The 25,797-nt window shown below is 43.6% G+C and overlaps 1 protein-coding gene across 3 annotated transcripts in view; it reads left to right on the top strand.

The window, feature by feature from the left end:
- The window catches only part of ASAP1 (ArfGAP with SH3 domain, ankyrin repeat and PH domain 1), a 202,503-nt gene extending 183,846 nt beyond the window's left edge, over nt 1-18,657 (top strand). For all 3 annotated transcript variants that reach the window (XM_038760067.1, XM_038760066.1, XM_038760065.1), the window contains 6 exons: nt 3,432-3,602; nt 4,265-4,334; nt 10,372-10,430; nt 13,424-13,926; nt 14,549-14,671; nt 16,021-18,657. In XM_038760067.1, the coding sequence (XP_038615995.1) occupies nt 3,432-3,602; nt 4,265-4,334; nt 10,372-10,430; nt 13,424-13,926; nt 14,549-14,671; nt 16,021-16,095 (1,001 nt within the window). In that variant the 3' untranslated portion in view covers nt 16,096-18,657. The remainder of the gene's footprint in view (nt 1-3,431; nt 3,603-4,264; nt 4,335-10,371; nt 10,431-13,423; nt 13,927-14,548; nt 14,672-16,020) is intronic.
- The last annotated feature ends 7,140 nt before the right edge of the window (nt 18,658-25,797 follow it).

The raw sequence follows: 25,797 nt of genomic DNA, 5'->3' as shown, positions 1-25,797 counted from the left end.
GAGAACAAAACAAAACATATTAACAAGATAAAAGAAATAGAATAGATATGTACAAGTAAAATAGAGTAATCAATACGTACAAACATATATACAGGTGCTGTGGGGAAGGGAAGGAGGTAAGGCAGGAGGGATGGAGGGGGGAGGAAGGGGAGAGGAAGGAGGGGGCTCAGTCTGGGAAGCCCTCCTGGAGGAGGTGAGCTCTCAGTAGGGCCTGCTGTTGGGTAGGGACCATCTCTATATGTTGTATACTTGTACTTCCCAAGCGCTTAGTACAGTGCCCTGCACACAGTAAGCCCTCAATAAATACGATTGAATGAATGAATGAATGTACAAACATATATAGGTGCCGTGGGGAGGGGAAGGAGATCCTTTTCCCACACTGGTCTTGCAGCCTAAAAGGCCTCACCCCTCTGTGGTGGAGAGAGCAGGGTGACTTTTTTTAATAATCTGGAAATGGTTTCTCATTAACTTGAGCTTTTGGTCAATTTGCTACTAGACAGTGTTTGAAGATTCATCACAGTTTGCAATACCTCTAGGTGCACTTGGGTCAGTAGGCCACTAGGTGGTGCTAGGGTGAAATATTTAGGAAAATCAATCAATCAATCGTATTTATTGAGCACTTACTGTGTGCAGAGCACTGTACTAAGCGCTTGGGAAGTACAAGTTGGCAACATATAGAGACAGTCCCTACCCAACAGTGGGCTCACAGTCTAAAAGGAAAACTTGGACTGACTTCAGATTTAATAATGATGGTATTTGTTAAGCGCTTACTATGTGCCAAGCACTGTTCTAAGATTTGCTCTTGGGGACCCTGGACTGGTGAATGGCATTTTCCCCCTTCTAGACTGTGAGCCCGTTGTTGGGTAGGGACCGTCTCTATATGTTGCCAACTTGTACTTCCCAAGTGCTTAGTACAGTGCTCTGCACCCAGTAAGCGCTCAATAAATGCGATTGAATGAATGAATGAAATTTTGATAGTTACATTTATTTCGGCCTAATGTACAAAGCACACAGGTTGCTCCTTTTTTCTACCTCCTATAGCTTTCAAGGTGATTTTAGAAGTAGCAGTGATTCTTGTTACTCTGGCTGCAGATTGTTTCCCACCCCAAATTAGCACTCTAGAAAATACAGGGAAGGCCTCAGTGGCACAGAATTATTAGGTCTAAGGCAGGTTTTATTCTACTTCGCTACAAGTCTTCAATCAGTCAATCAATCAGTGGCATTTATTGAGTGCTTACTGTACTAAGCACTTGGGAGAGAACAGTGTAACAGAGTTGATTGGCACATTCCCTGCCCACAAGGAACTTACAATCTAGATGGGGAGATAGACTTAAAAATAAATTAAAGATATGTACATAAGTGCTATGGGGCTGAGGGTGGGGTGAATAAAAGGTACACATTCAAGTGTAAGGGCAACCCAGAAGGTAGAGTGAGTAAGGGAAATGAGGGCTTAGTCAGGGACGACCTTTTGGAAGAGATGTGATTTATGTTATTTTATTCATAATAATAATAATAATAATAATGTCGTTTAATAGTAATAATAATAAACTCAACCAAACTGAGTTTTCATTCATTTTTTTCCCTTCAAAATAGAAAAAAAATTAAATGTAGGCAAGAATTTATGTTTATTCCTAGAATCAGAATGTCATTGAATAATATCTAATGTAATGAAATATTGACACACAGAATCTTAGCATTGGTGTCATAAAGCCTGTATTAAGCCAAGAAAGAGGGCTAGGCTATACGAGCTTTTTTATTCTAAATTCACAAGTAAAAATCTCTTGCAGTTTTTTGGAATCGCCACATACGTATTATGCTATCCTGATTTTGTGGTGTGATTTTATTTTCTCTGCTTGCTTTATATCAGGAACTGTATGTCCTCTATTAAGTCAAGAACAACAGTTAGTCTTATAGAATGTCCATAAAATCAGTATCTAAAAGTGTGGCATTTGGTGGCAATGTCTTCTTGTATTAATCCAGTAGAGTGAGATAAAGCCTACCTGATGGTTTTTACTAGCAACAGTCGCTCTTTGCAATCGCTTGAAAGCTGTAAAAATAATAATAATGCTGGTAATAGCGTTAGCCAAAAAACTGTGCTAAGTGCAAGACAGAGCAAATGTAGCCCTGGTCCCACACAGGGCTCACAGCCTGAGGTAGGTAGAACAAGAATCTTAGCCCCATTTTACAGATCAGGAAACTGAAATGCAGATAGTTTAAATGACTTACCCAGAGTCATCTAGCAGGTCAGTGGCAGAACCAGGACTAGAATCTGACTCCCAACCCTATGCTCTTTAGTGACACACAGGACACAGTGTCACTAAACTAATATTTAAAAAGCAACCCTCCTTAATTGCTGAAAATATTAGGCCAGAGTCAATGCCACGTGGCATTTAGCAGTGAGGTTTCATTGACTATCAGTCTCGTAACAAAACTGCAGCCTTCCTCTGGAAGAAATTGTCCTCTTTCTTTTTTTGAACCAAGTTTTTCTTTTTTTCCTTTGAAAAATTGTACACCGTGCCTTTTTTAGTATAACTGCCTGCCAAACTAGGAGTAGAACAACCAAATGTATGCATATTTTAAGAAATATCCCCCTCACTCCTAAAAAAAAACCTGTAGAAAAGGCCACTTCTTAAAATACCCAAGAGAATCTTATGTTGAAGTAAGAAATGCAGTCCCATTTTTTACTAAGCACTAGTACAGTGCCTCACTTTCAGAAGATGCTCAATAAATCCGTGGCTCAGTGGAAAGAGCCCGGGCTTTGGAGTCAGAGGTCATGGGTTTAAATCCCGGCTCTGCCACTTGTCAGCTGTGTGACTTTGGGCAAGTCACTTCACTTCTCTACGCCTCAATTCCCTCACCTGTAAAATGGGGATGAAGACTGTGAGCCCCATGAGGGCCAACCTGCTCACCTTGTAACCTCCCCAGCGCTTAGAACAGTGCTTTGCACATAGTAAGCGCGTAACAAATGCCATCATCATCATCAATAAATATCATTACTGCAGTTGAGGGCTCTAATGTCCTAGAACGCCTCTCCCACAACCAGCTTTGTCTAACTATTTTAGGGTGTCTTGCTAATAGCCTGGGCTAGCCTTGGCCTGTGTCCGTCATGCCGTCAGTGCTGTGGTGACTTAAATTTGTTTTTCTGTCACATCTGAATGAAGACTGAAACTAATTAACACTCTCCATTGATTCTCTGGTATTCTGTCCTCCACCAAAATTTAACTCTCCTGTTTCAGAAGTGAACTCACCAGATGCTGGTTGTCCACCCCCCCACCCCCATGTGATAAAGTGGGTGTTGAAGTGGTAGAGACTGGCAAAGCTTTGTCTGGGTCCTTCCTTTCGCCTTCTTTCCGTCATGTTGAAGTCTGACCTACAAGTCCGTGCGTGTCCCACCTTTGAGGTTGGGTTATGTTGTTTTCTTTCCTTTCCAGGCCCCACCGGCCCGCCTTCGACCCTTCCACTCGGCTCCCAGACTCCTACTGGGAGTTCGACCCTCTCCAAGAAGAGACCTCCTCCCCCACCACCTGGCCACAAACGAACCCTGTCCGACCCACCAAGTCCACTACCTCATGGCCCCCAGAGTAAAAGCGCCATTCCTTGGGGTGAGTGTTTATGGGGCTGGGGCAGGACAGCTGGTTAAGTCTGTTTGCTCTCTAGGACAGTGCTGGTGAATGGGCCCTCTGGGCGCTAGTCAGCCAATCAGTGGTATTTATTGAGCACTTACGGTGTGCAGAGCACTGTACTGAGCACTTGGGAGATTCCAGTACAGTAGAGCTGGTAGACATGATCCCTGCCAGCGAGGAGGAAGCAGCATGGCCTCGTCCTGCCACCTATCTGCTGTGTAACCTTGGAAAAGTCACTTAACTTCTCTGTGCCGCAGCCTCCTCACCGGCAAAATGGGGATTAAGGCAGTGAGCCCCATGTGGGACATGGTCTGTATCCAACCTCATTATACCTTGTATCTACTCCCACGGTTAGTACAGCATCTGGCACATAAGGTCTTAACAAATACCATTAAAAATAAAAAAACAACAGGAGCTTACAATCTAGTGTAGGACTTACAGTCTAGTGAACATGGTTCGCATTTTGTGATGACAGGATTAGTAGGGAAGTCGGGTTCTTAACAATAATATTTATAATTGAATACTTGTATTTTTCCAAAGCACTTTCCTACCAACCACTTATCTCATTTTGTTCCGTATCTACGTGTCTCTTTACATCCCCTTTACAAGGTGGCATTTACTAGATTCTCTTGGTTCCTTAGGTAATGATATGGGACCGTCATCTTCCAGCAAAACCGCAAACAAGTTTGAAGGAATGTCGCAGCAGTCGAGGTGAGTTGGTCTTGTCGGCCCTCCTGATTCACCATTCACGCGGCTGGGTATTTAACGGACATCGCACAGATGCTGGAATCCAGAACTGACCCTAGGAGTAATGTCAAGTGTAGTGTGCAACACCCTCGCCCTGTCCTAATTTGGGTGGGACAGAAGAGTGTGGATAACAGTACCACCTGCAGCTGGTCCAGTGGAGACATGACCCCGTTGGAACAATTCACCCGGCGCTAACCCTGCCCCACCTCCGCTCAGGCAGTCATGTCGGGGCCATGGTCCTTGTGGTATTTACTGAGCACACGCTTTGGGCGGTGAAGTGTACAAAACACTGACGCAGGTGTACTGACCCATACAGAACTGAGAGTCCTCTTGGGCTGTGCCAGAGGAGGCAATGAATCAATCAATCAATCAATCAATCATATTTACTGAGCGCTTACTGTGTGCAGAGCACTGTACTAAGCGCTTGGGAAATACAAGTTGGCAACATATAGAGACAGTCCCTACCCAACAGTGGGCTCACAGTCTAAAAGGGGGAGACAGAGAACAAAACCAAACATACTAACAAAATAAAATAAATAGAATAGATATGTACAAGTAAAATAAATAGAGTAATGAATATGTACAAACATATATACATATATAATGAATGCTTCCCTCCTCTCCACGCTGTCTCTCCCCCCAACTCCCCATCTAGTCCCTCTCCCTTTTTCCCTTTTTTTCCTCCCTCCTTTTATTCCCCCACTTTCCTCACATCTCCCACCTTGTCTCCCTACTTCTTTTTTCCAGTTCCACTTCCCTCGTAGTGTAACCAGATTTCCAAGCATCTCACTCTGTCCTCACTGTTAAAGGGCATCCCCTCCCTATAACATAGGGAGAAACAGAGGGGGAATGATCATGTGTGGTGAGGTGGGAAGTACATGCAAATCCCTAGAGACCTAAGCCCCCATGACTATCAGCACCCTCCCCATACTGAGGACCCCAAGCACAAACTAAAAACTACTGTAGGGTGGGGAGGAAGTAAGTATGCTTCTGAATGAATGAAAATGCAACTCCAACCATGTCAGCACACACTCTACCCCCTTCCTCCCGGGCACACCTCCACTTAAAAATGGCCTGGCAAGGGAACCAGGGTCAAGGTCACAGAAACTAAACACTTAAGCTCACAACTGTCAGGATCACATTAGGTTAAACTCCTGAGTATATAGTTACAATGTGGTAATGCAAGAAATCCCCGTATTCTAAATGTAAACCCAGAGAGAGACTAATTGTGTCCCTTCTCAGTCGCAAATGTTGGTGGTTTTCATTGCATTTTCCCCAAGTCCTGAGGATGTATTTTGTAAAACCACACTTCAGAGGTCAGAATGAATCAAAATATCAAATTAGCCTATTAAAATGTTCCAGAGTATCGCCTTGGGAAGTCTGTACAACCCAGTATCCCTGTAGTAACTGGAAGCGGCTGGATGCTACTGCTTTAAGAAAACACCTCATCGTATTTGGGTTCTCATCCTTTTGAAGCGCTGACATTTCAGAATTTTCTAAAGCCCTTTGACGTGATGTTCCTTTAGCCGTAGTGTGCCTGCTTGAATAGTGCCCTCACAATCTCTATTCAAAATAACACTTTTCCATGTTTGCTTAACGTTATTTCAGAGGCGAGGCTTCAGGAGAGAATTGGAAAATTTTGAATATCTTAAGCACTAAACCTGTAAATTGAGGGCTTAGTGGTGTCAGGCTGGAAAGTGATCCCAGCAGCTGCTCTATTAAAGCACACCCAGCCTGCTTCTCAATATGGAATCTTGCACAGTAGACAGGGAAGGGTTTATAGTTGATTCAGAAGCATCAGATTAGGGGTTTGGGTGTTTCCTTCCTTTTCTCTCTTCCTTCTTTGAAGTCTTAATAGAAATTTGTTCTTTCTCTCTTCCGGTCTTTTTGTTTTGTTTGGTTTTGTTTTTTGTCAAAGCTAAATAAGAAAGCTTTGGTTAAAAGGATATTTTTTTTTTACTCCGATGATGAGTCAAGTGGTGACATTCTCCTTTACCACCACCCTGTTTAATCTGGGAAATCAGGGGGAACCACCCCCTAGTTTTGCCAGAGGGTTTGATGAATGAGCATAGGAAATCTTGAACCTTTGCTGTAATTTCTGACATAGATCATCTCAAACCAGATTCAGATAAAGGCTGTACTGGCCGGGCCAAGCTCACATTTTGGAGAATCGTCCTGCAGAAAATCCCTTCGGGTACCAAACCTACAAGGAGAAAACCCAACATTAGTGTTACAAGCAGGACAGTGTTTTGGGAACTCATTCTTCAAGTCCTGCCTCTCAGCTGCCCTGGGAAACGAGCAGACAGAACATCTGCTGGTCTTACCAAGAGAAGCATGACCTAGTGAAAACAACAAGGGTCTTGGGGACTGGAGGCTGGGATCTAATCCAGCTTCACATCTTGCCTACTGAGTGAACTTGGGAAAGTCACTTAATTTTGCTGTGCCTCAATTTCCTCATCTGTAATGTGGGGATGAGGTAGCCATTCTCCCTCTCTCTTAGAAATGAGCCCCCTGTGGGACAGGAACTGTGTCCCATGTGTTTATGTTGTATCTACCTCAACACTTAGCACAGTGCTTGGCTCATAGTAAGTGTTTAACAAATACCACATCAGTATCTGGTAGGAATTTCTTACCCTCCTTGTCACTTTCCCCATCCCTGCTATCACCTCATATAATCAGTGGTATTAATTGAGCACTAAGTGCAGAGCACTGTATTTAGTGCCCATGTAACTTCAAGATTATAGTGTTCACTCAGGTGGGATAATAATAATTTATTAAATAAATCCTTTTTAAGACTTTCAGGTCACCCTGGAGTATCAGTCCCCTCAGCATGAACTGGATAATGGACCAAGTATTGGCATCATTGAATAACTAGTTTAGAATGTTTTCATCCTTCACGTGATGCAGCATGACCTAGTGGAAGGAGAATGGGCCTGGGAATCAAAGGACCTGGTTTCTAATCCCTCCTCTGCCATGTGTCTGCTGTGTGACCTTGGGCAAGTCACTTAACTTCTCTGAGCCTCAGTTACCTTATCTGTAAAATGAGGACTAAGGCTGTGAGCCCCATAGGGGCATGGGTATGTCTAACTTGATTAGCTTGTATCCACCCCAGTGCTTAGTACAGTGCCTGGCTCATAGTAAGCGCTTAACAAATACCATTAAAAACAAAACAAAAAAATCCTTTGGTCCAAATGGGAATGGTCTTGGTTTCACATTAAAAACAGGAAAGGTGAATTAGCATAAGTGAATAGTTTTGGACTTCGCTGACACCCATCTCCCATATTTTATTGTCTTGGTAAATTCTGTCTCCCTCATATGGGGATAAGGAGCCCCATATGGGACAGGGATTGTGTCTGACCTGATTAATTTGTATCTATTCCAGTGCTTAGAACAGTGCTTTACATATAGTAAGCACTTAACAAATATTATTATCATTATTTGGTCCCTTACTACTTCATACTACGTCCCCAGCTGAATCTGCTTCTTGTTTCACAGCTGATCCAATTATTTTTTTTTATATTACCAAGACCCAAAAGGCCTTGGTAGTCATTCAACCAGAAAGACAAGTAGAAAGTGACAAATGATTTTAGAGAATCACTAGCCTAGAAGAAACCACCACAGGTCAACTAGTCCATTCTCCTGTCTCCAGACAAAATCGAACCTAAATCATCCCAGATAAATAGGTGTCTTCTCTTCTGGAAGTAACATTTGTCAACCTTCCTTGGTAGCCTAGTCTAGGTTTGTGTTGTGTTGTGGCCAGCGGGATTTACTTGAAGCAGTGGTAGTGTTAATCAGGATATGGAGCCTGTACAATCTCAAGCAGATCAGAAAAGCAGTGAGCTTTGGTACTGTAGATTGCTTCTCATTAACACCAATAGGTTTTGCAAATTAATGTAATAACCTGTGTCAGGAGGCCATTCCAATTTTTCTGCCCAAAGCAGCATTTTTCTCTGAAACTGGTGCTTTGCTAATAGATTTGCATTTGCCAAACAAGCCTACATGTATTTTTTCATTTCTGCATGCAGATCTCCTTAGACATCCAAATCATTCTGGCTCATTTGGATTTAAATTTCCCACAGGAGAATGATAAACCTAGGTTTGAAGGGTAGACAGTGCTTGAACTCACCAGATCGTGAGTCATTTCCCCTGCCTCCTCCTATGTTTCTTTGGTCTGGTATAAGAGTATTCCTAGGTTCTAGCCAGGAATAATAATAACAGTAATCATGGTATTTATTAAGCACTTACTCTGTTCCAAGCACTGTGCTAAGCACTGGGGTAGATACAAGTTAATCAGGTTGGACAGAGTCCTTGTCCCACATGGGGCTCCCAGTCTTAATCCCCATTTTGCAAATGAGGTAACTGAGACACAGAGAAGTGCAGTGGCTTGCACAAGGTCACACAGGAGACAAGTGGTAGAGCCGGGATTAGAACCCAAGTCCTTTTGACTTCCTGTCCTATGCTTTATCCACTAGACCATGCTTCTCTAATGGAGTGGATAATAATGGTTGTAACAACGCAATAAAGGGGGGGTATTTATGCATGCACAGTGTGGAAGATACTGTTAATTAGCACTGGTCTGTTGGATCGTAGCAGTAGACATGGGTAACAGTTGCCATTGAAAGAGCCGCTCTCAAGCATGAAGGAACCAGTGGCCCCTGGACTGATGCTTTTTTAAAAATCATCCACAGTTTTGGGACAGTGAAGGTCATTGGGGCAGCGGGACCTTGGGAAAATATGTCCCCCTGATCCACTCTCAGCTGATCCCATCCCAGTCACTGGCCAAGAACCAGGCAGTCTGCAGTAGTAATAGTTGTTAAAGGTATTTATAGGGTGTTCAGTTGGGACAGTGACCTGTACAAAGCACAACACAAAGAAAAGTCACATTATCTGCCCACATGGAGCTTTCATTCTAATCAGGAAGACAGGCATAAAAATATTTACAACTGTACTTCCCAAGCGCTTAGTACAGTGCTCTGCACACAGTAAGCACTCAATAAATACGATTGATTGATAGACTAAACTGGTTAGGCCACCTCCCACCTTCCCCAGACTTTTTTAAGGGTCATTGCTTTCAGGCACTGTTCTCAATATGTGGTTATTCTAACTTCACAGATCTAAGTGGATCTGTTTAATATGATGAATGCTGCGTAAGAGTGAAAGAGTAGTCATCGTCAGGGCAAGCCCTCACCTCACCACTTCATTTAAACTCCGTGCCTCAGTTTCCTCATCTTTTAAATTGGGATGAACCTGCCAACTAAAGATCTTAGCCCAAGGATTATTAAGAATCCTTTTGTATTTTTATTTGTTGTGGTATTTGTTAAGCCCTTCCTTTATGTGAAGCACCGTTCTAAATGTTAGGGTAGAGATGCAGTTCAATCATATTGGACACCTGTCTCACAAGGGGCTCACAGTCTAACTAGGAGGGGGATTGGACATTGAATTCCCATTTTACAGATGAGGAAACCGAGGCACAGAGTAGTTAAGTGACTGGGCCAAGGTTACATAGCAGGCAACTGACAGCTGGGATTAGAAGCCAGGTCCTCTGACTCCCAGGCAAGTGCCCTTTTCACTAGTCCTCGCTGCTTCCTTTTCTGTTTTTCTTCCACTTACCTGTCTTTCTTGCACGTACCTGTCTTTCTCCAAATACTTTCCTCTAATAATTACCAAATGGTTAGTAATGGCAGATAAAAACATGGAATTTCAAGTCAATCCATTTTACTGACTTGTACTAGCTCTGTGGAAAGGTTTGTTGGGGATGGAAAGTTGGAGTTATCCACTAAAATGGAAGATATTGGAATTATCTTTGAGTTTCATTTATCTGTGGTCTCCCTGCCCCTCCCAATTACAGAAAATTGAGTGTTGACTGTTCCCCTAATCCCTGGAGGGGCTTTATGAGTTTTAATTAGATAATACATGGAGAGCGCCTTGAGTTCGTAATGGAATCTGGAGGGATTGATGGTGTAGCAATTTTAAATGCTAAACTTACTTATTTGTTAATCAGCACCGGTTCTGCAAAGACTGCCCTGGGTCCAAGAGTTCTTCCTAAACTACCTCAGAAAGGTAAGAGTTCTCTTCAAGTTCTTTTCTTTACATCCTGCAGTGAACGTGACCCAGAGTCAATGAAGAGATGTAGAGCTTCAGAAATGACAGGTTTGGCAAAGACTCATTTCAGGAAGGTTAAGGGAACAGGCAGAGCAGCTGAGAAGACTGGAAATACCAGTCTGTGGGAGGCTGAAAGCTAGACCAAAATTGGCAAAAATATTAAGCCCCTTAAGTAAAAGCCTGGATGCAAGAAATTCCCCCAAATAAGACTTTTTACTGAATTAATTTGACAGGTCCAACAAGGGTCTTAAGAGTTCATTTAGTTCATCTACCTGCCTCCAGTTAGTACTTAAGCCATCCACCCAAAGGAAAGTATTTCACTCACCAGCCGTGCCCTCCTGGGGGTGAGAACAAGCAAGAAACACATCATGTACATATATTCTGTGGCCTGTTTTCTGCTCACCCAGGTCTGCTCATTAATTGATAAATCAGTAATGGAATTTATTGTGCATTTACTGTGTCCAGACAACTGTCATAAGCACTCGGGGGAGTACAGCACAATAGAGTTACTAGACACAGTCCCTGCCCACATATAATTTAGAGTCTAGTGGAAGTGCTCATTGATTCCAAGTAAAGCATTGGGCTGACTGAGTCTCTTTTCACTCCTTATCCCCTCCATTTACAAAGTGAAGTTTTAAATTTTGAGAGAAATCCCTTATCTTTGTGCTGTTGAGAGGAAGCTATTTTGAACTGTATTCAAACTCTCATCCGAAGATCTTTGACAAGAATAGGTTAAAGGAATATAGAGGACCTATTAGACCCTTGTAGGATCAGAGAGCTGGGAGAGAGGTATTGAAAGGGGAAACAGCACTGCAGGGTGGAGATCTGTCTTGGCAGATATGAAAGGAGCACTATTTCAGCCTCAGAGATTGGGTCTTCCAGTGCTTGGCACATAGTAAGTGCTTAACAAATACCATCATTATTATTCTCATATCCATATTCATTGGCCAGTCTGAATACCTGCTGTGTGCAGAGCTTTGTACTTGAGAGAGTTTGGTAGACTTAGAAGAAGCAATCACTTGCCTTTGAGGAGTTTACACTCCTGTTACACTCTAGTGGGTGACAGACACTAAAAGAAATTCCAGATAGAGGTAATATAATATATATTACATATGTCTGGGATACAAGGACAAGTTATATTAACTGAGTTCCTTCCTTGGGTTGAACTAGTTCTGTACTAGTCCCCTCCATTCTAGCCCAACTTGAGTAATTTTCTCTTCTTCTTAACTGGCTGGAGAGGAGCCCTAAAAGGACTAGGCGTAGTATGGGGCTTTGAGGGTTCATGGGTAAATCAGTGGTGAGGAACAGTGCATAACTCCGGGGTGAGTCAGTCAGTGCAAACAAACAAGCATCTACTCTACATTTGTGTATGGTTTCACAGGTCTTTTGCTAAGCATTTGAAAGTTACCCCCTCTGTCTAACGGAAAGTGTGAGCCATGTCCACCTGGAGTTCCTAGAACTCAGGGGCAAACTTCCTGAGAAATCCCTAGCAAGAAAAAAGTCACGCTGTACTCGCAGCTCCTCCACTTGTCTGCTGTGTGTCCTTAGGCATGTCACTTTACTTCTCTGTGCCTCAGTGTCCTCATCTGTAAATGGGGATTAAGACTGTAAGCCCCATGTCTCACAGGGACAACCCAATTAGCTTGTACCTACCCCAGAACTTAGAACAGAGCTTGTCACATAGTAAAAGCTTAACAAATACCAAAAAACGAAAAAAAAATCACACGATGGTGTATGCCACACATGTGCAGCTGTTCCATCCAACACCGCTGAGTGCTGAGTCCAGTCAGGCTCACTTTATTGGACAAATGTTCCCTGAATCCCTAAGCACATACTAGTTAGGATCAATCAACCAATCTGTGATATTAATTGATCACTTACTAAGTGCAGAGCACCATACTAAGCTCTTGGAGAGTAATAATAATAATAATGATGGCATTTATTAAGTGCTTACTATGTGCAAAGCACTGTTCTAAGTGCTGGGGAGGTTACAAGGTGGTCAGGTTGTCCCACGGGGGCTCACAGTCTTAATCCCCAATTTACAGATGAGGGAACTGAGGCACAGAGAAGTTGTGACTTGCCCAAAGTCACACAGCTGACAATTGGCGGAGCCGGGATTTGAACCCATGACCTGTGACTCCAAAGTCCGTGCTCTTTCCACTGAGCCACGCTGCTGCTCTAACAGAATTAATGGACATATTCCCTGCCCATAACGGGTTTACGGTCTAAAGGATATGGCAAGAAAGCCAGCACTCTGGCAGAGCTGAGTGCTTATGCGAGTGTGTCATCGGTGATGATTCTGTTGGGAGAGGAGTTTCACCACTGGCTAAAAATCCAGTGCCTGATAACCTTGAGTGTGTCCTGGGCCTCAAAGCAGATGGCCAGCACCATAGGACTGCCTGCTTAACTGAATCAAGCTGATAAGACTTTATCAGGGAACCTGAGCTTTCTTTCTCATCCGCAGGCAGTTTGCAGAGACACCTGTAAAGTGCAGGGAAACATAGCTCTGTGAATCGAGTTACTCCCTGTCCTAATAACAAAAGAGCCAGAATGGAAAGGGAGAGGGCCGAATTTGGAAAGAAATGCGCCTGGGCCCTCACTTCGCAGTTATTTTCAAAAATCCTCTAGAGTATACACATTTTAGCTAACTTTGCAAAGTCTTCAATAGCTGAAGATATACATGTTTTTAGCCCAAAGGTGTACAAGTTATTCAGAGGGACATATGGAATACCTTCTAATACCAGGCTTTTTGCTCGCTACAGGCAGTTTAACCCAGTTTGGAGATTCTGTGTCTAACTCAGATGCCTCGGTTTGAGTTGCCTGTTTCTGATAACTATCTTGTGTGTGGCAACAGGGGTTTCTTAAGCGAATGGATGGGATGGGCGGAAGGTGGGGTGGCCTGAGTCTTGCCGCATTCAAGTGGGCACACTGTTTGTGTTTGCTTCCACCAGTGGCACTAAGAAAAATTGACGCCAGTCATCATCTTTCCATTGACAAATCCAGCACCCCTTTAGACATCTTTCAGAAATCTCCCCAGTCACTGGATCTGCCACAGAGACCCCCACTCGGGGACCTGCCCCCCAAGCCTCAGCCTGCAGACGTGGCCCTCAAGCCTCAGCTCAGCGACCTGCCCCCAAAGCCTGGGGAGCTGCCCCCCAAGCCTCAGCTTGGTGATCTGCCCCCCAAACCACAGCTCTCAGACTTGCCCCCCAAGCCTCAAATGAAGGATCTCCCCCCTAAGCCTCAGCTAGGAGACGCGCTGGCTAAATCGCAAGGGGGAGAAATATCACCCAAGGCACAGCCCGGGGAGGTGAATCAGAGGCCTCACCCTGTCGATCTTCCTGCAAGTACACAATCGAGAGACGCCGTCCAAAAGCAGGCTTCGGAGGAATCCAATGACCTGACGCCCACCCAGCCAGAGACTCCTGTGCCGCTGCCCCGGAAGATGAATACGGTGGGTACTGTGGGTGTTTTACTCCCCCTGCGGGCAAATCACAATGACCTTTCCGAGGTTAAACCACAAAGCAAAGTGTATGGGTCACCTGAATAGAACAGATTGTTGATTGTATAATGAGGGTGCATTCGTTGCGGCGGGGGGATGGAGAGGGACGGAGGCGGTGCTGTGTGGCTTAGTGGAAAGCATGTGGGACCAGAAGTCAAGGGACTCGGTACTAGTCCCATCTCAGCCACTGGCCTCTCTTGTGGCCTTTGGCAAGTCATTCAACTTCTCTGAGCCTTAGTTTCCTCAAATGGAAAATAAGGATAAAATAACTGCTCTCCCTACCTCTTAGATTGTGAATGCCATAATGGGAAATTGACTGTGTCTGACCTGATGATCTTGTATTTACCCCAGTGCTTAGCACAGAGCTTGACACATAATAAGCACTTAATGACTATTGTAAGCCATCTTTACTAATCGCTTCTGGGTGTTTAATGACGTCAAACAGCCCCAACCCTGAAGGATATAGTTCCTATGAGGATTTGAGCTACTGACCACATTCGTCTTTCCCTGAGCTCTGGGTTCCGTTACTTCTGCCTTCTCTTCCAGCTAATCCTTGTTTTTATTTTTGTGAAAGGGGAAAAACAAAGTTCGGAGGGTGAAGACCATTTACGATTGCGAAGCGGATAATGATGATGAGCTTACGTTCTCTGAGGGTGAAGTCATTGTGGTCACTGGAGAAGAGGACCAAGAGTGGTGGGTATGTACTGCTATTCACATGTTGAAGGTTACGGGGTGGACGTTCTTGCTTTTGCTCCTGCCTCCTAGCCAAGGTCGTGATGGACTGGTCCTCTCACTTTCTCCCCAACTACTTCTTCTAGACCTGAAGCTCACAGTCGGAACAGGAAATATTATTAATAATAATAATAATGATGGCATTTTTTAAGCACTTACTATGTGCAAAGCTCTGTTCTAAGCGCTGGGGAGGATACAAGGTGAACAGCTTTGCTAATTCTGATTTAATGAACTCTCCCAAGTGCTTAGTACAGTGCTCTGCACATAGTAAGAACTCAGTAAATGCCACTGATTGATTGATTTCATTCCCGCTCTCCTGGACCTAGCACTGTGCTCACCACGATGGGGATGGCATCTCCTACCACAAATGACAGATGAGCTCCAGTTTAGTCACAAGGCTTCAGCCTGGGAACCTACTCGAAGGAATCAGGTGCTCAATCCGTACTATTTATTGAGGATTTGCTCTGTACAAAGCACTGTACTAAGAGCTTAGGAGGCTTCAGTGGAGCTAGTAAACATGATCCCTACCCTCAAAAGCTTACAATCTGGGAGAAGTGATTCTAATGCCAGTGGTTTGCCAGTAGTGTTATCGAAGCATTCTAATGCCTGTGGTTTGCCTGGCTCTGCTCACACTGGAATAGCACTTTGTAAACCATTAGCATGATAATTCAGCACCAGGAACCTACACGACCAGTTGAAATCTCAGGACCAAGGCACATCCATCGTTCTTGTCGCAACATTGCAGTTACAATAGTTCCAAAGTATTTCCCATTTTAAGTTCATCCGCGGAGTGCTTCATCTTCCGTTCCTTGGCTTTGTAAGGCACGAGGCCTGTTGCCTCGTCTTGAATTCAATCAGGAAGAGTCCTGGAAGGCCACCAGCATCCTTGCTAGCCTCTCACAAGTTAGTGGCAAACCTTGCGATTGTTGAAACTTCCCAGATCTGTCTGAGCCCCGTGAAGACAAACTACCTTAGCGACACCTTATTCCAGCAGGGAAGATCTTTGACAAGCAGTGTGACCTAAAGGAAAGAGCCCAGGCCTGGGAGTTAGTCCTAATATGTGTACCTCCACTTGCCTGCTCTGTGACTTCGACAAGTCATTTAACTTCTCTGTGCTTCAATTTCCTCATCTGTACAATAGAGATTAAGGACTGTTCTTCCCCCCCATTCATAGACCATAAATCCCATGTGAGACAGGGACCGCGTCTGATCTGATCATATTGTATGTGTCCCATAACAAGTAGTATGGTTGTTTTATTATTATTATTATCTGATCACCATTCCAAATCTGATTGTTTTGTTTGCTCCCTCCAGATTGGCCACATTGAAGGGCATCCGGAGAGAAAAGGAGTCTTCCCTGTGTCCTTCGTACACATTCTGTCCGACTAGCAAACCACAGAAACTTGAGCATTGCACATCCTTCATGCAAGACGGGCTTTTTAGCAAAAGCAAACGGCTGCTGCCTCCTTGTACTCCTGTGCACAATGTGTATATAGCTGCTGTTACAGAATAAGAATTCATTTAAGATCCACCTCATGAGGTGAATGATCATATGTATTGTAAATATACCGTGTAACTCTGCCTTTGCCAGTATTATGGTCACCTTGGAAGCTGACTTGCCTCATAGGGCTAATTACAGCCGTCCTCGACACCCAGCACTTACATCTGTGTCTATGCTGTTACAAGTTGTGTATGAACTTCAGCTTTCCCAGTAGAGGTGGTCTCGATCAGCAGTCTAAGTGTACAGAATGGACTCTGTTCCTAGAAACGCAGTATTCTCCAGTACATGATTAAAGGACCACATTAGCTGAGAGTAGGACTGTTTTTCAGGTGAACCATTTAGCTTCATGACAAACCAGTCTGCAGTTCCCAGTGTACTCAGTTTACAGCTCTGAAACCCTCTTTGGTATTTATTTCAAACCAAGTGTGCTCCCCTTCAGTCTGAGTGTTAGTTCCAAGAAATATTCACTGACTTTTAGGGACCCAGTGAAGCACATAGTTCATGTCTAATTAAGGAGCTCGCCATGCCACCGCGCAAGTAATCACCTTTGTATTAGTACGTTGATTTGAAAAATAACACATTGTTTCCACTTGCAAGTATTTTAAGAAATCCATAAAGTTTTCTGTGAAAAATACAGGTGTCCCACAGGTTGCTCTCCTTCCTTTTTCAGGGACCAGGACTGCACCAAAAATATTAGCCCATTTTTGTTATGCATGTGTTTAGAAGCTTACTGAAACCCACCATTTACAAAGGGGTAGCATAGACATATCACTCAAATTGAACACCATAACTCCTTTAAAGGGCGATGACGATTTAAGCTACATAAAGAGACTGCAGTGGTATTTGTTTAATTTCAGTTGGCTTCCTATAAGAATTGTCAGGACCTCTCCCCAAATGTTGTTGAAGTGTGTAATGAGTTCATTTTTTAAATTTTAAGAATGAGTTCATTTTTTCAGATTTTGTTCCTGGAAAAATTTAAACTATTGAAAACATTCTTCAGGAAAATCAAGGTATAAAGACCAAGTCTTTTAGCAACTCATCAGTTAAAAAATGCAGGTATGAAGGGCAATATTTTTGTTAAAGCTATAGTAAACCAGAATTGTAGATATGTTTCCCCATTCCAAACACTAGCCAGCACACAAATTCCTTTGACAATTCATAATCTAGTCTTTGAACGCTGCTCTGAATTGCACTATGAATAAACACATTCTCTGCAGCCAATTTGCCTGCTCAGTTTTTTTTTTCCCTCCCAGGACTGTTCACTGCATCATTAAGGACATAACTATTTATTTTTGTTTTGCTTGTATCCATCTTAATCTGGAACAGAACAAAATAGCTTTGTTGTACAGTCCTGTGTCACTGATTCTGAATTTCATATGGGGTTCTGGCATTGTAATTTGTGTAGGCTGTTCTTTTGGCAACAGAATATTTTAACTAATATTTTTAAGCAGGCAGGCTTGGCAGCGAGTATTTTTTTTTTTTTCATAAAAGCCCACATTCAAAACAAAGCCTTCAGGAGATTCCTAGCCCAGTTACTCTGCTTTAGTTGGTGAATATTAATTTAATTCTATATAAATGATTAGTATGAGAGTTTCAGTATCAATCTAACCTTGCATGAAAAAAACTGCAGAACCAGAGTATCCATTACTCGAAAGTGGTTTTTAAATGATTGTTTCGTCAGTCAGAACAGTAGTTAATTCCAAAACAACAAAGGTTACACCATGAATTATAAAGCCTGCTTTCATCTAATTCATCGCATTATCAATTTCAGTGTTTCAGATATTTTGATTTTTTGAAGATAGGAAGTTCACATGAATTTATCTCGCATCCATTTTATCCATTAATCCAATGTTTAAAGTTGCTTTAAAGATGGACTACTATTCATTTTTGTGGCTTGGGGTACTTTTTAAGGGTTTTCAAAATAAACTGATAAAAAGCAAACCCTATAAAAACTAGACTTATAAAATGAAATGGAGGGAAACATCAGTTCTTTTGAACCCTGTTGGAGTAGCTTCCAAGGATGCATTTTTGGGTGAAATTGTTTGCACCAAGAATTAGTTTCATTTATTCCAGCTTTCTGTGGGACATAAGAAAACTAGGAGCTCATTTTGTGATCTTTGGATGAGTTTAAATCAAACATCGGACTTAAACTCAGCCCACTATCTGCAGTTTTGTACATGACATAGTATTTGAAGGTATAGAAAACCTTATGAAAAAAATAGCATATTTGTGTTTGTTTTTTTCCCCTGGAGGGGAAGTATGGTCTGCAAATAGCGTGTGTCTTTATTTTACTGTTGAACAGCAATTGCTATTTATTTTTTTATTGCGTAGTTCATGTTGTATAGGAACCTGATTTAGTAGTGCCTCTAGTTAAATTTTGACTTCTCATTTGAATGCTATTTGCTTTGACATCAGTACACTCTGTCATTTTACATATGTATTTAATGTGACACTCTTTCAGTACTGTATGTGTTAATTTCTACTTTTTTTAATATTTAAAATTGCTTTTAAATAAACATATTCTCAGTTGAACCCAGCCATCAAGATCAGGACCTTTCGTGAGTGGTAAATTGCTTCTCCCGTCAGTGAAAACTAGACCTTAATTCTTGGGGGCTTAAGGGGCGAAAAGACCGGTCCAGTGGAAATAAATGAAATGATTCTGATCCACTGTGGTACATGTTTCCAGAATAGGTGAGGAAAGGAACATTTGTTCATGGGAGTCTGGGCAAGCACATACATTAAACGTGGAGACAGACTTGTGGGAAATCTGTTAAATGGGGCAGTGGGGCAGGAGAGGTGATGAAGGTTGATGATTGCTACACCCACATTCACTATCATGGCAATTCTTACATAAAGATTAAATACTTAGGTTCCTACAACAGGAGTGAGTAGAGACAGCACTGCTGTTTTTCAAAACCTTGCTCACACATACTAAACTTCAGCCAACCAGAGACCTGGGTGATAGAAAATTTGACCTTTACCAAGCTACTGTATTTTTTTAAGGCATTTCACACCTTGGGCGGCAGAGCTGATCGCTTCACTTTGAATTCTGAGCGGAGGCATCTGACTGAAAAAATCTGAGGCGAAACTGGCTAACATTCTGTAAGCCAGAAAGAAAGCATGAGTTTTGGAACCCAGGTGGCCCTCCCTACACCCCATCTCAGTATTATTATTATTGTTATTATTATTATATTTGTTAAGCACTTACATGTCAATCACTGATCCTATGTCAAGCACTCTTCTAAGCACTGGGGTAAATGCAATTTAATCAAGTTGGACAGTCCCTGTCCTACATAGGGCTCATAGTTACCATCAGCATTCAAATCTGTTTGCCCAGAGAAATCATATGTACTCAGTGAGTGGGGACAGTTGGAGAAAAGGACCCTCAACTGGGGTTTCAAGTGACAAACAAAATTGGAGTTATAGGTGTCTGATCTCATAACCTTGTGTTCTACCTCAGCACTTAGTGCAAAGTAAATCAGAAAGAGTGAGAAGGATCTTGGTTCTAATGCCGGCTGCAGGGTGATCGTGGACAAGTCACTTAACTTCTGTGTGCCTCAGTTACCTCATCTGTAAAATGGGGATTAATACTGAGCCCCATATGGGACAGGGACTGTGTCCAACCCAAATAGCTTGTATCTACCCAGTGCTTGAAACAGTGCTTGACACATATTAAGCACTTAACAAATGCCATTATTATTAAATGCCTCTATTATATGAAAGCCCAGAAGAAAGAGGGTTTTCTCAATCAGCTGGGAGACTGTCTCTTCCAGGGTGGTAATGGAAAAATTAGTGAGCTGGAAGCCACAGGGAGACATTGTTTGTCCAGCTCTCTACCCTTGCAGGCAGGTGAACCATGCAGGAGAGATGACTGTCACCTTTTGGGTTACTGTCACTTCCCCTGGGAGATGAGAAGCATGGACTAGTAATCAGACTTGATGAGTTATTGATGGTAGGTATTGCCTTTTACGTCTGTGGAGGTTGCCAGCCTCCACTGGGAGAGGTCAATGAAACAGGGCTCCCAGGTCTCTTAACAGCTTCCCCAATTCCTCTGCCACAATTCCCTGGGGTCAGCTCTCACTGGATTCCTGGGCATCGTTGCTATTCCCGGACTCTGGAAGGAGCCCTTAGGCTAGTGTTTAAGGAGGCTTGGCCAGGAACTTGGTGCTCGGCGAGGGATCTCTGTGCCTCTGTTTCCTCATCTGTAAAATAGGGATTCTTCCTCGGCTTCGACTGTGAGCCCCATGTGGGTCAGGGACTGTGTCTGGTCTGATTAACTTGTATCAACCCCAGGATTTAGAGCAGTGCTCGACACATAGTAAGCGCTTACCAAATAATAATACCAACTCCAATTTACTCTCCCAAGTGCTTAGTGCTGTGCTTTGGACGTAATAAATCATGAGCTCCTTGAGGGCAGGGATTATGTCTACTCACTCCAAAGCGTTCAATTCAGTGCCTTACACAGAGGACCCTCAATATTTCCTACTGATGAATGATTCTGCCACTTCGGTTGTACAGCTACTCAGAAGCAGTCAGGACTGGGCGACGTATTCTGTGTTCGGACTCACCCCACCTCTTCCCCCTGAGGAATATGTTCTATGATACGACTTAGTTCGCTTAAGGAAACGACTGACTGTGGTTTGCCCACTGTGTTCATTCAGTCTTTTCTCTTCTGCTGAAAACAGGACTGTCCTGACCCTGAGGCCTGTAGCCTTTCACCTAGATTGGGCGGCCAAACTCCAAGAACCCTGGGAAAGTGGAGCCGGTGAGAGGAGTGTTTCCTGAAGCAATGTAGGCAGGTTTCCTGTCTCTCCACTCTGGGACACTGCTGATGGGGACACAAGCCAATGAAAAAACCAAACTTGCTTAGAAGTTTAAATTGCTCTTGAGGTGGAGAAGGAAAATCTGAGCCAGGAGCTAGATAGTCACAGCAGATGGTGCTCAGTTGAGGCCTGAAAAATGAAGGCATTAAATAGTTGTACACCCTTCCTTCTTCCCTTCCCTCTCCACCTCAACCTTTTCTATTTCTGAAGTCTTTAGACTCCCTTAGACAAAGCATATCTACTGAAACCTCCCAAGCGCTTAGTGCCCAGAATAAGTCCTCGATAAATATGATTGATTGATAGATTAAAATGGATCAGGGATCGTTGCGTAGGTTTTCATTCAAACCTGATGAGCCCCACAAGCCTCTGCTCCTCTTGGACCACAAACAAGCTTATTGACCACTGAAACAAAGATGTCATTCTTCTTATCTCAAGGAAGCAGTCTCTTGGCAGCTTTAAACTAAGCATGAGTTCCTCAGGCAAGCCAGCAAGGGGGAGGGGTGGGAGGCCAAAGCAGAGATTGGATTTCATGGCGCGGGAGAGTCTGGGTGCTTGGGGTTCTGGTATAACTCTCCGGTCTCTTGTCAACATCCACCTTCACAGTTGCCTGGCTTTGGGTATCAAGCTGCGGAACGGCTTGAAATGCAATGCCCGCTGGGTTGAAGCATTGCCCGTTGAGGTGTTGGTGATGTTTGCCAGTTAGATGACCTTGGAGGGGTGATCTTGTCAACAAACCCACCCCCTTCACACTGTGAGCCCTGAGTGGGACAGGGATTGCACCTGACCTGATTAGCTCATATCCAACACGGTGCCTGGCCCAGAGAGAAGACTCAATAAAAGCCAAAATAATACGTATTGCCAATTGCTTATTACCATGGCACCTCAGCAATAGCTTTGGCACAGAAGTTGGAAGTTAGACTCATCACCCTTCAACCACTGAATGAAGCTCCATTCCTTTGGAAGATAAGTGGGCAAAGCCAGGATGCTGAATGCTGGTATTATCACACTAACCTACAATATCCACACACAGATCACGGGCTTGCAAGCAAAGGGAGAACAAGGGTCCCTGTGTGTGATGTTTAAGCAAATCATCTGAGTGTAAATAATAAATCAGTGGTATTTATTGAGTGTCTAGGTGCTAAGCATTCTACTAAGCATTTGGGAGAGTACAGTCAAATTAGTAGACCAGACCCCTGCCCTCAAGGAGTTTACAACACAGCAGGGCTCTGCCAATTGTCAGCTGTGTGACTTTGGGCAAGTCACTTAACTTCTCTGGGCCTCAGTTCCCTCATCCGTAAAATGGGGATGAAGACTGTGAGCCCTCCGTGGGACAACCTGATCACCTTGTAACCTCCCCAGTGCTTAGAACAGTGCTTTGCACATAGTAAGCACTTAATAAATGTCATTATTATGATTATTATTAGCAGGGAAGAAAGTTTAATAAATTACAGAGAAGAGGGAGAAGAAATAAGGAATTAGTGTTTAGTAATAGGAAACGCAAGATTTCTACAAAAGTGCTAGGGGAAGGCTATGCATACTTGAGTGTCAATATCTTGACTGAAATCTCTCGCTGGTGGGGTGATTGGAGAATACTCGGGGAAGGAGGAGGAGATGTGATTTCACAGGGCATTGATTATGGGGAGACCTGTGGTCTGTCAGGGTCTGTATGGGATGGGAGTTCCAGGCGGGGTGTGGGGCAGGGAAGATGGGAGAGATAAACTGTGGGAAGGTGAGAAGAGAGCATCAGGGATCAGTGGTGGGAGAGACAAGAATGAGGCACAGTGAGCAGTCGAACAGAACGTGCCCTCGCCCACCAGCCATGGGAAAGGGAGGCCCCTTTCCCCAGGGAGATGTGGCCAATTAATCAATCAATCAATCGTATTTATTGAGCTCTTACTATGTGCAGAGCACTGTACTAAGCGCTTGGGAAGTACAAATTGGCAACACATAGAGACAGTCCCTACCCAACAGTGGGCTCACAGTCTAGAAGGGGGAGACAGAGAACAAAACCAAACATACCAACAAAATAAAATAAATAGGATAGAAATGTACAAGTAAAATAAATAAATAAATAAATAAATAGAGTAATAAATATGTGCAACCATATATACATATATACAATTAAGAGTCCTGGAAACAGGCAGGTACCAGCTTGTTGTCAAAATCCCCGGGACAACCACCCCCTCCTGAAATTTTATAGATGTCCTGCAGAGAGCAGATTTAGGGATTGGATTCTAGGATTAAATCCAGCACTCGCAGCAGAAAACCCAGAGCTGCAGCATTAAAGGGCACTAGGGTACCTGGCATTCTGAGGGCCTCCTACAAGGTCAAATATTGTCATGTTCCTCCCTTTTAGGTGTGTATAATAATAATTAAAAAAACCCTTCCGTGCAACCTAAATGCAGCAAGATAAATATCAAGTTTGTCATTATTATTATTATAAATTATTATTTTCATTTCGATTTCTCAGGTACAGCTGGAAGGGGGATTTGCTGCCACCTAGTGGCTAAAGTAACTCTTCGCTGGGATTGCACGTTTGACCCGGCTCTTCAACACACCTTTTAATTAATTAATGATGGCATTTATTAAGTGCTTACTATGTGCAAAGCACTGTTCTAAGCGCTGGGGAGGTTACAAGGTGATCAGGTTGTCCCACGGGGGGGCTCACAATCTTTATCCCCATTTTACAGATGAGGTAACTGAGGCACAGAGAAGTTAAGCGACTTGCCCAAAGTCACACAGCTGACAAGTGGTAGAGCCGGGATTCGAACCCATGAACTCTGACTCCAAAGCCCGGGCTCTTTCCACTGAGCCACGCTGCTTCCCCACCTTTTGATTGGCACCCTAGCTTCCCAATCACCTTTTGATTGGCACTCTAGGTTCTACTTAGGCATTCATTCATTCAGTCGTATTTATTGAGCGCTTACTGTGTGCAAAGCACTGTACTAAGCGCTTGGGAAGTACAAGTCGGCAACACATAGAGACGGTCCCTACCCAACAACAGGTTCACAGTCTGGAAGGGGGAGACAGACAACAAAACAAAGCATGTAGACAGGTGTCAAAATCGTCAGAACAAATAGAGTCAAAGCTATATGCACAACATTAACAAAATAAATAGAATAGTAAATATGTACAAGTAAAATAGAGTAATAAATCTGTACAAATATATACAGGTGCTGTGGGGAGGGGAAGGAGGTAGGGCGGGGGGGATGGGGAGGAGGAGAGGAAAAAGGGGGCTCAGTCTGGGAAGGTCTCCTGGAGGAGGTGAGCTCTCAGTAGGCCTTTGAAGGGAGGAAGAGAGCTAGCTTGGTGGATGTGTGGAGGGAGGGCATTCCAGGCCAGGGGGAGGATGTGGGCTGGGGGTCGACGGCGGGGCAGGTGAGAACGAGGTACAGTGAGGAGGTTAGTGGCAGAGGAGCGGAGGGTGCGGGCTGGACTGGAGAAGGAGAGAAAGCAGTGGAGACCAACAGTACTCACTGAAGCCCAATGACAGGGAATGTATGTCTTGCCACTGTAGTTTGCTCCCCAGTGCCCACTACAGTGCTTTGCGCTCAGTAGGCACTCAATAAATACCACTGATGGAATGGAGAAGAAAAGGATGACACGCAAATTCGTGAAGCGTTCCATTTTTATTCATTTATTTTACTTGTACATATCTATTCTATTTATTTTTTGTTAGTATGTTTGGTTTTGTTCTCTGTCTCCCCCTTCTAGACTGTGAGCCCACTGTTGGGTAGGGACTGTCTCTATATGTTGCCAACTTGTACTTCCCAAGCGCTTAGTACAGTGCTCTGCACACAGTAAGCACTCAATAAATACGATTGATGATGATGATGATGATGACTGAAGCGACAAGTAGTTTCAGTCTGGGGGGCAGGGACTGAGCAAGGAACCGGAGGTGGGATAGGTCAGAGTGACAGTTGGCTGTTGGCAGGAAGGTTTGCCGGAGGGGAGGATAGAGTCAGGACTGGGCAGTAGTGGGGAACGTAGACAGAACCTGGGGAGATTGTAAAAGTCTCCCCATCCTGCCACTGGTCTCACTACTGCCAAAGACAGCTCTGGCCCAGGACAGGAGGCTCAATTGTCCCAAAACCAGGGAAGATGTGTTGGAGTATCCTACAGAAAATTACTCTCCTTGGCTTCAAAGCGATATTGAGGTCTCTCCTCCAGGAGGTATTCTCTGATCGAGTCACTTCTCCACAACTACCATCTCAGTATTATATACTCATTTACGTTTCTAGTTCAAGAACTTATTTATTCTCCTATCCACCTTGCCATTTTCTTTTTCCTCCTAAAAGTAATTTTGTGTCCGTCTCCCTCATTAGTTCATTAACTCCTCAAGGTCAGGGATAGGACATTCAGCTTGGCCTAGTGGAAAGAGCAAAGGACTGGGAGTCAGGAATCCTGGCTTCTAATCCTGACTTTGCAACATTTATCCATCAATCAATCAATTATTTTTATTGAGCACTTACTGTGTGCAGAGCACTGTACTAAGCCCTTGGAAGAGTACAATATGACAGACTTGGTAGACACAGTCCCTGCCGACACCTAACATGCCTGAAACTTTGGGCAAGTCACTCTAAGTCTCAGCTTCCTCATCTCTAAAATGGGGTATACCTCATCTCTTTTCCCCTTAGACTGTGAGCCCCATGTGGGACAGGGACTGTCAGATTGGCTTACATTTTAGTTATCCCAGTGCTTAATACACTACTTGGCACGTAGTAAGTGCTTAACAAATACCACATTTATAATTATAGTTCATTTCAC

Source organism: Tachyglossus aculeatus, chromosome 18 (assembly GCF_015852505.1).
Source record: "Tachyglossus aculeatus isolate mTacAcu1 chromosome 18, mTacAcu1.pri, whole genome shotgun sequence".
Classification (NCBI taxonomy): domain Eukaryota; kingdom Metazoa; phylum Chordata; class Mammalia; order Monotremata; family Tachyglossidae; genus Tachyglossus; species Tachyglossus aculeatus.
Note: the sequence above shows the minus strand (reverse complement) of the source record. Positions and strands in the feature narration are given on the sequence as shown.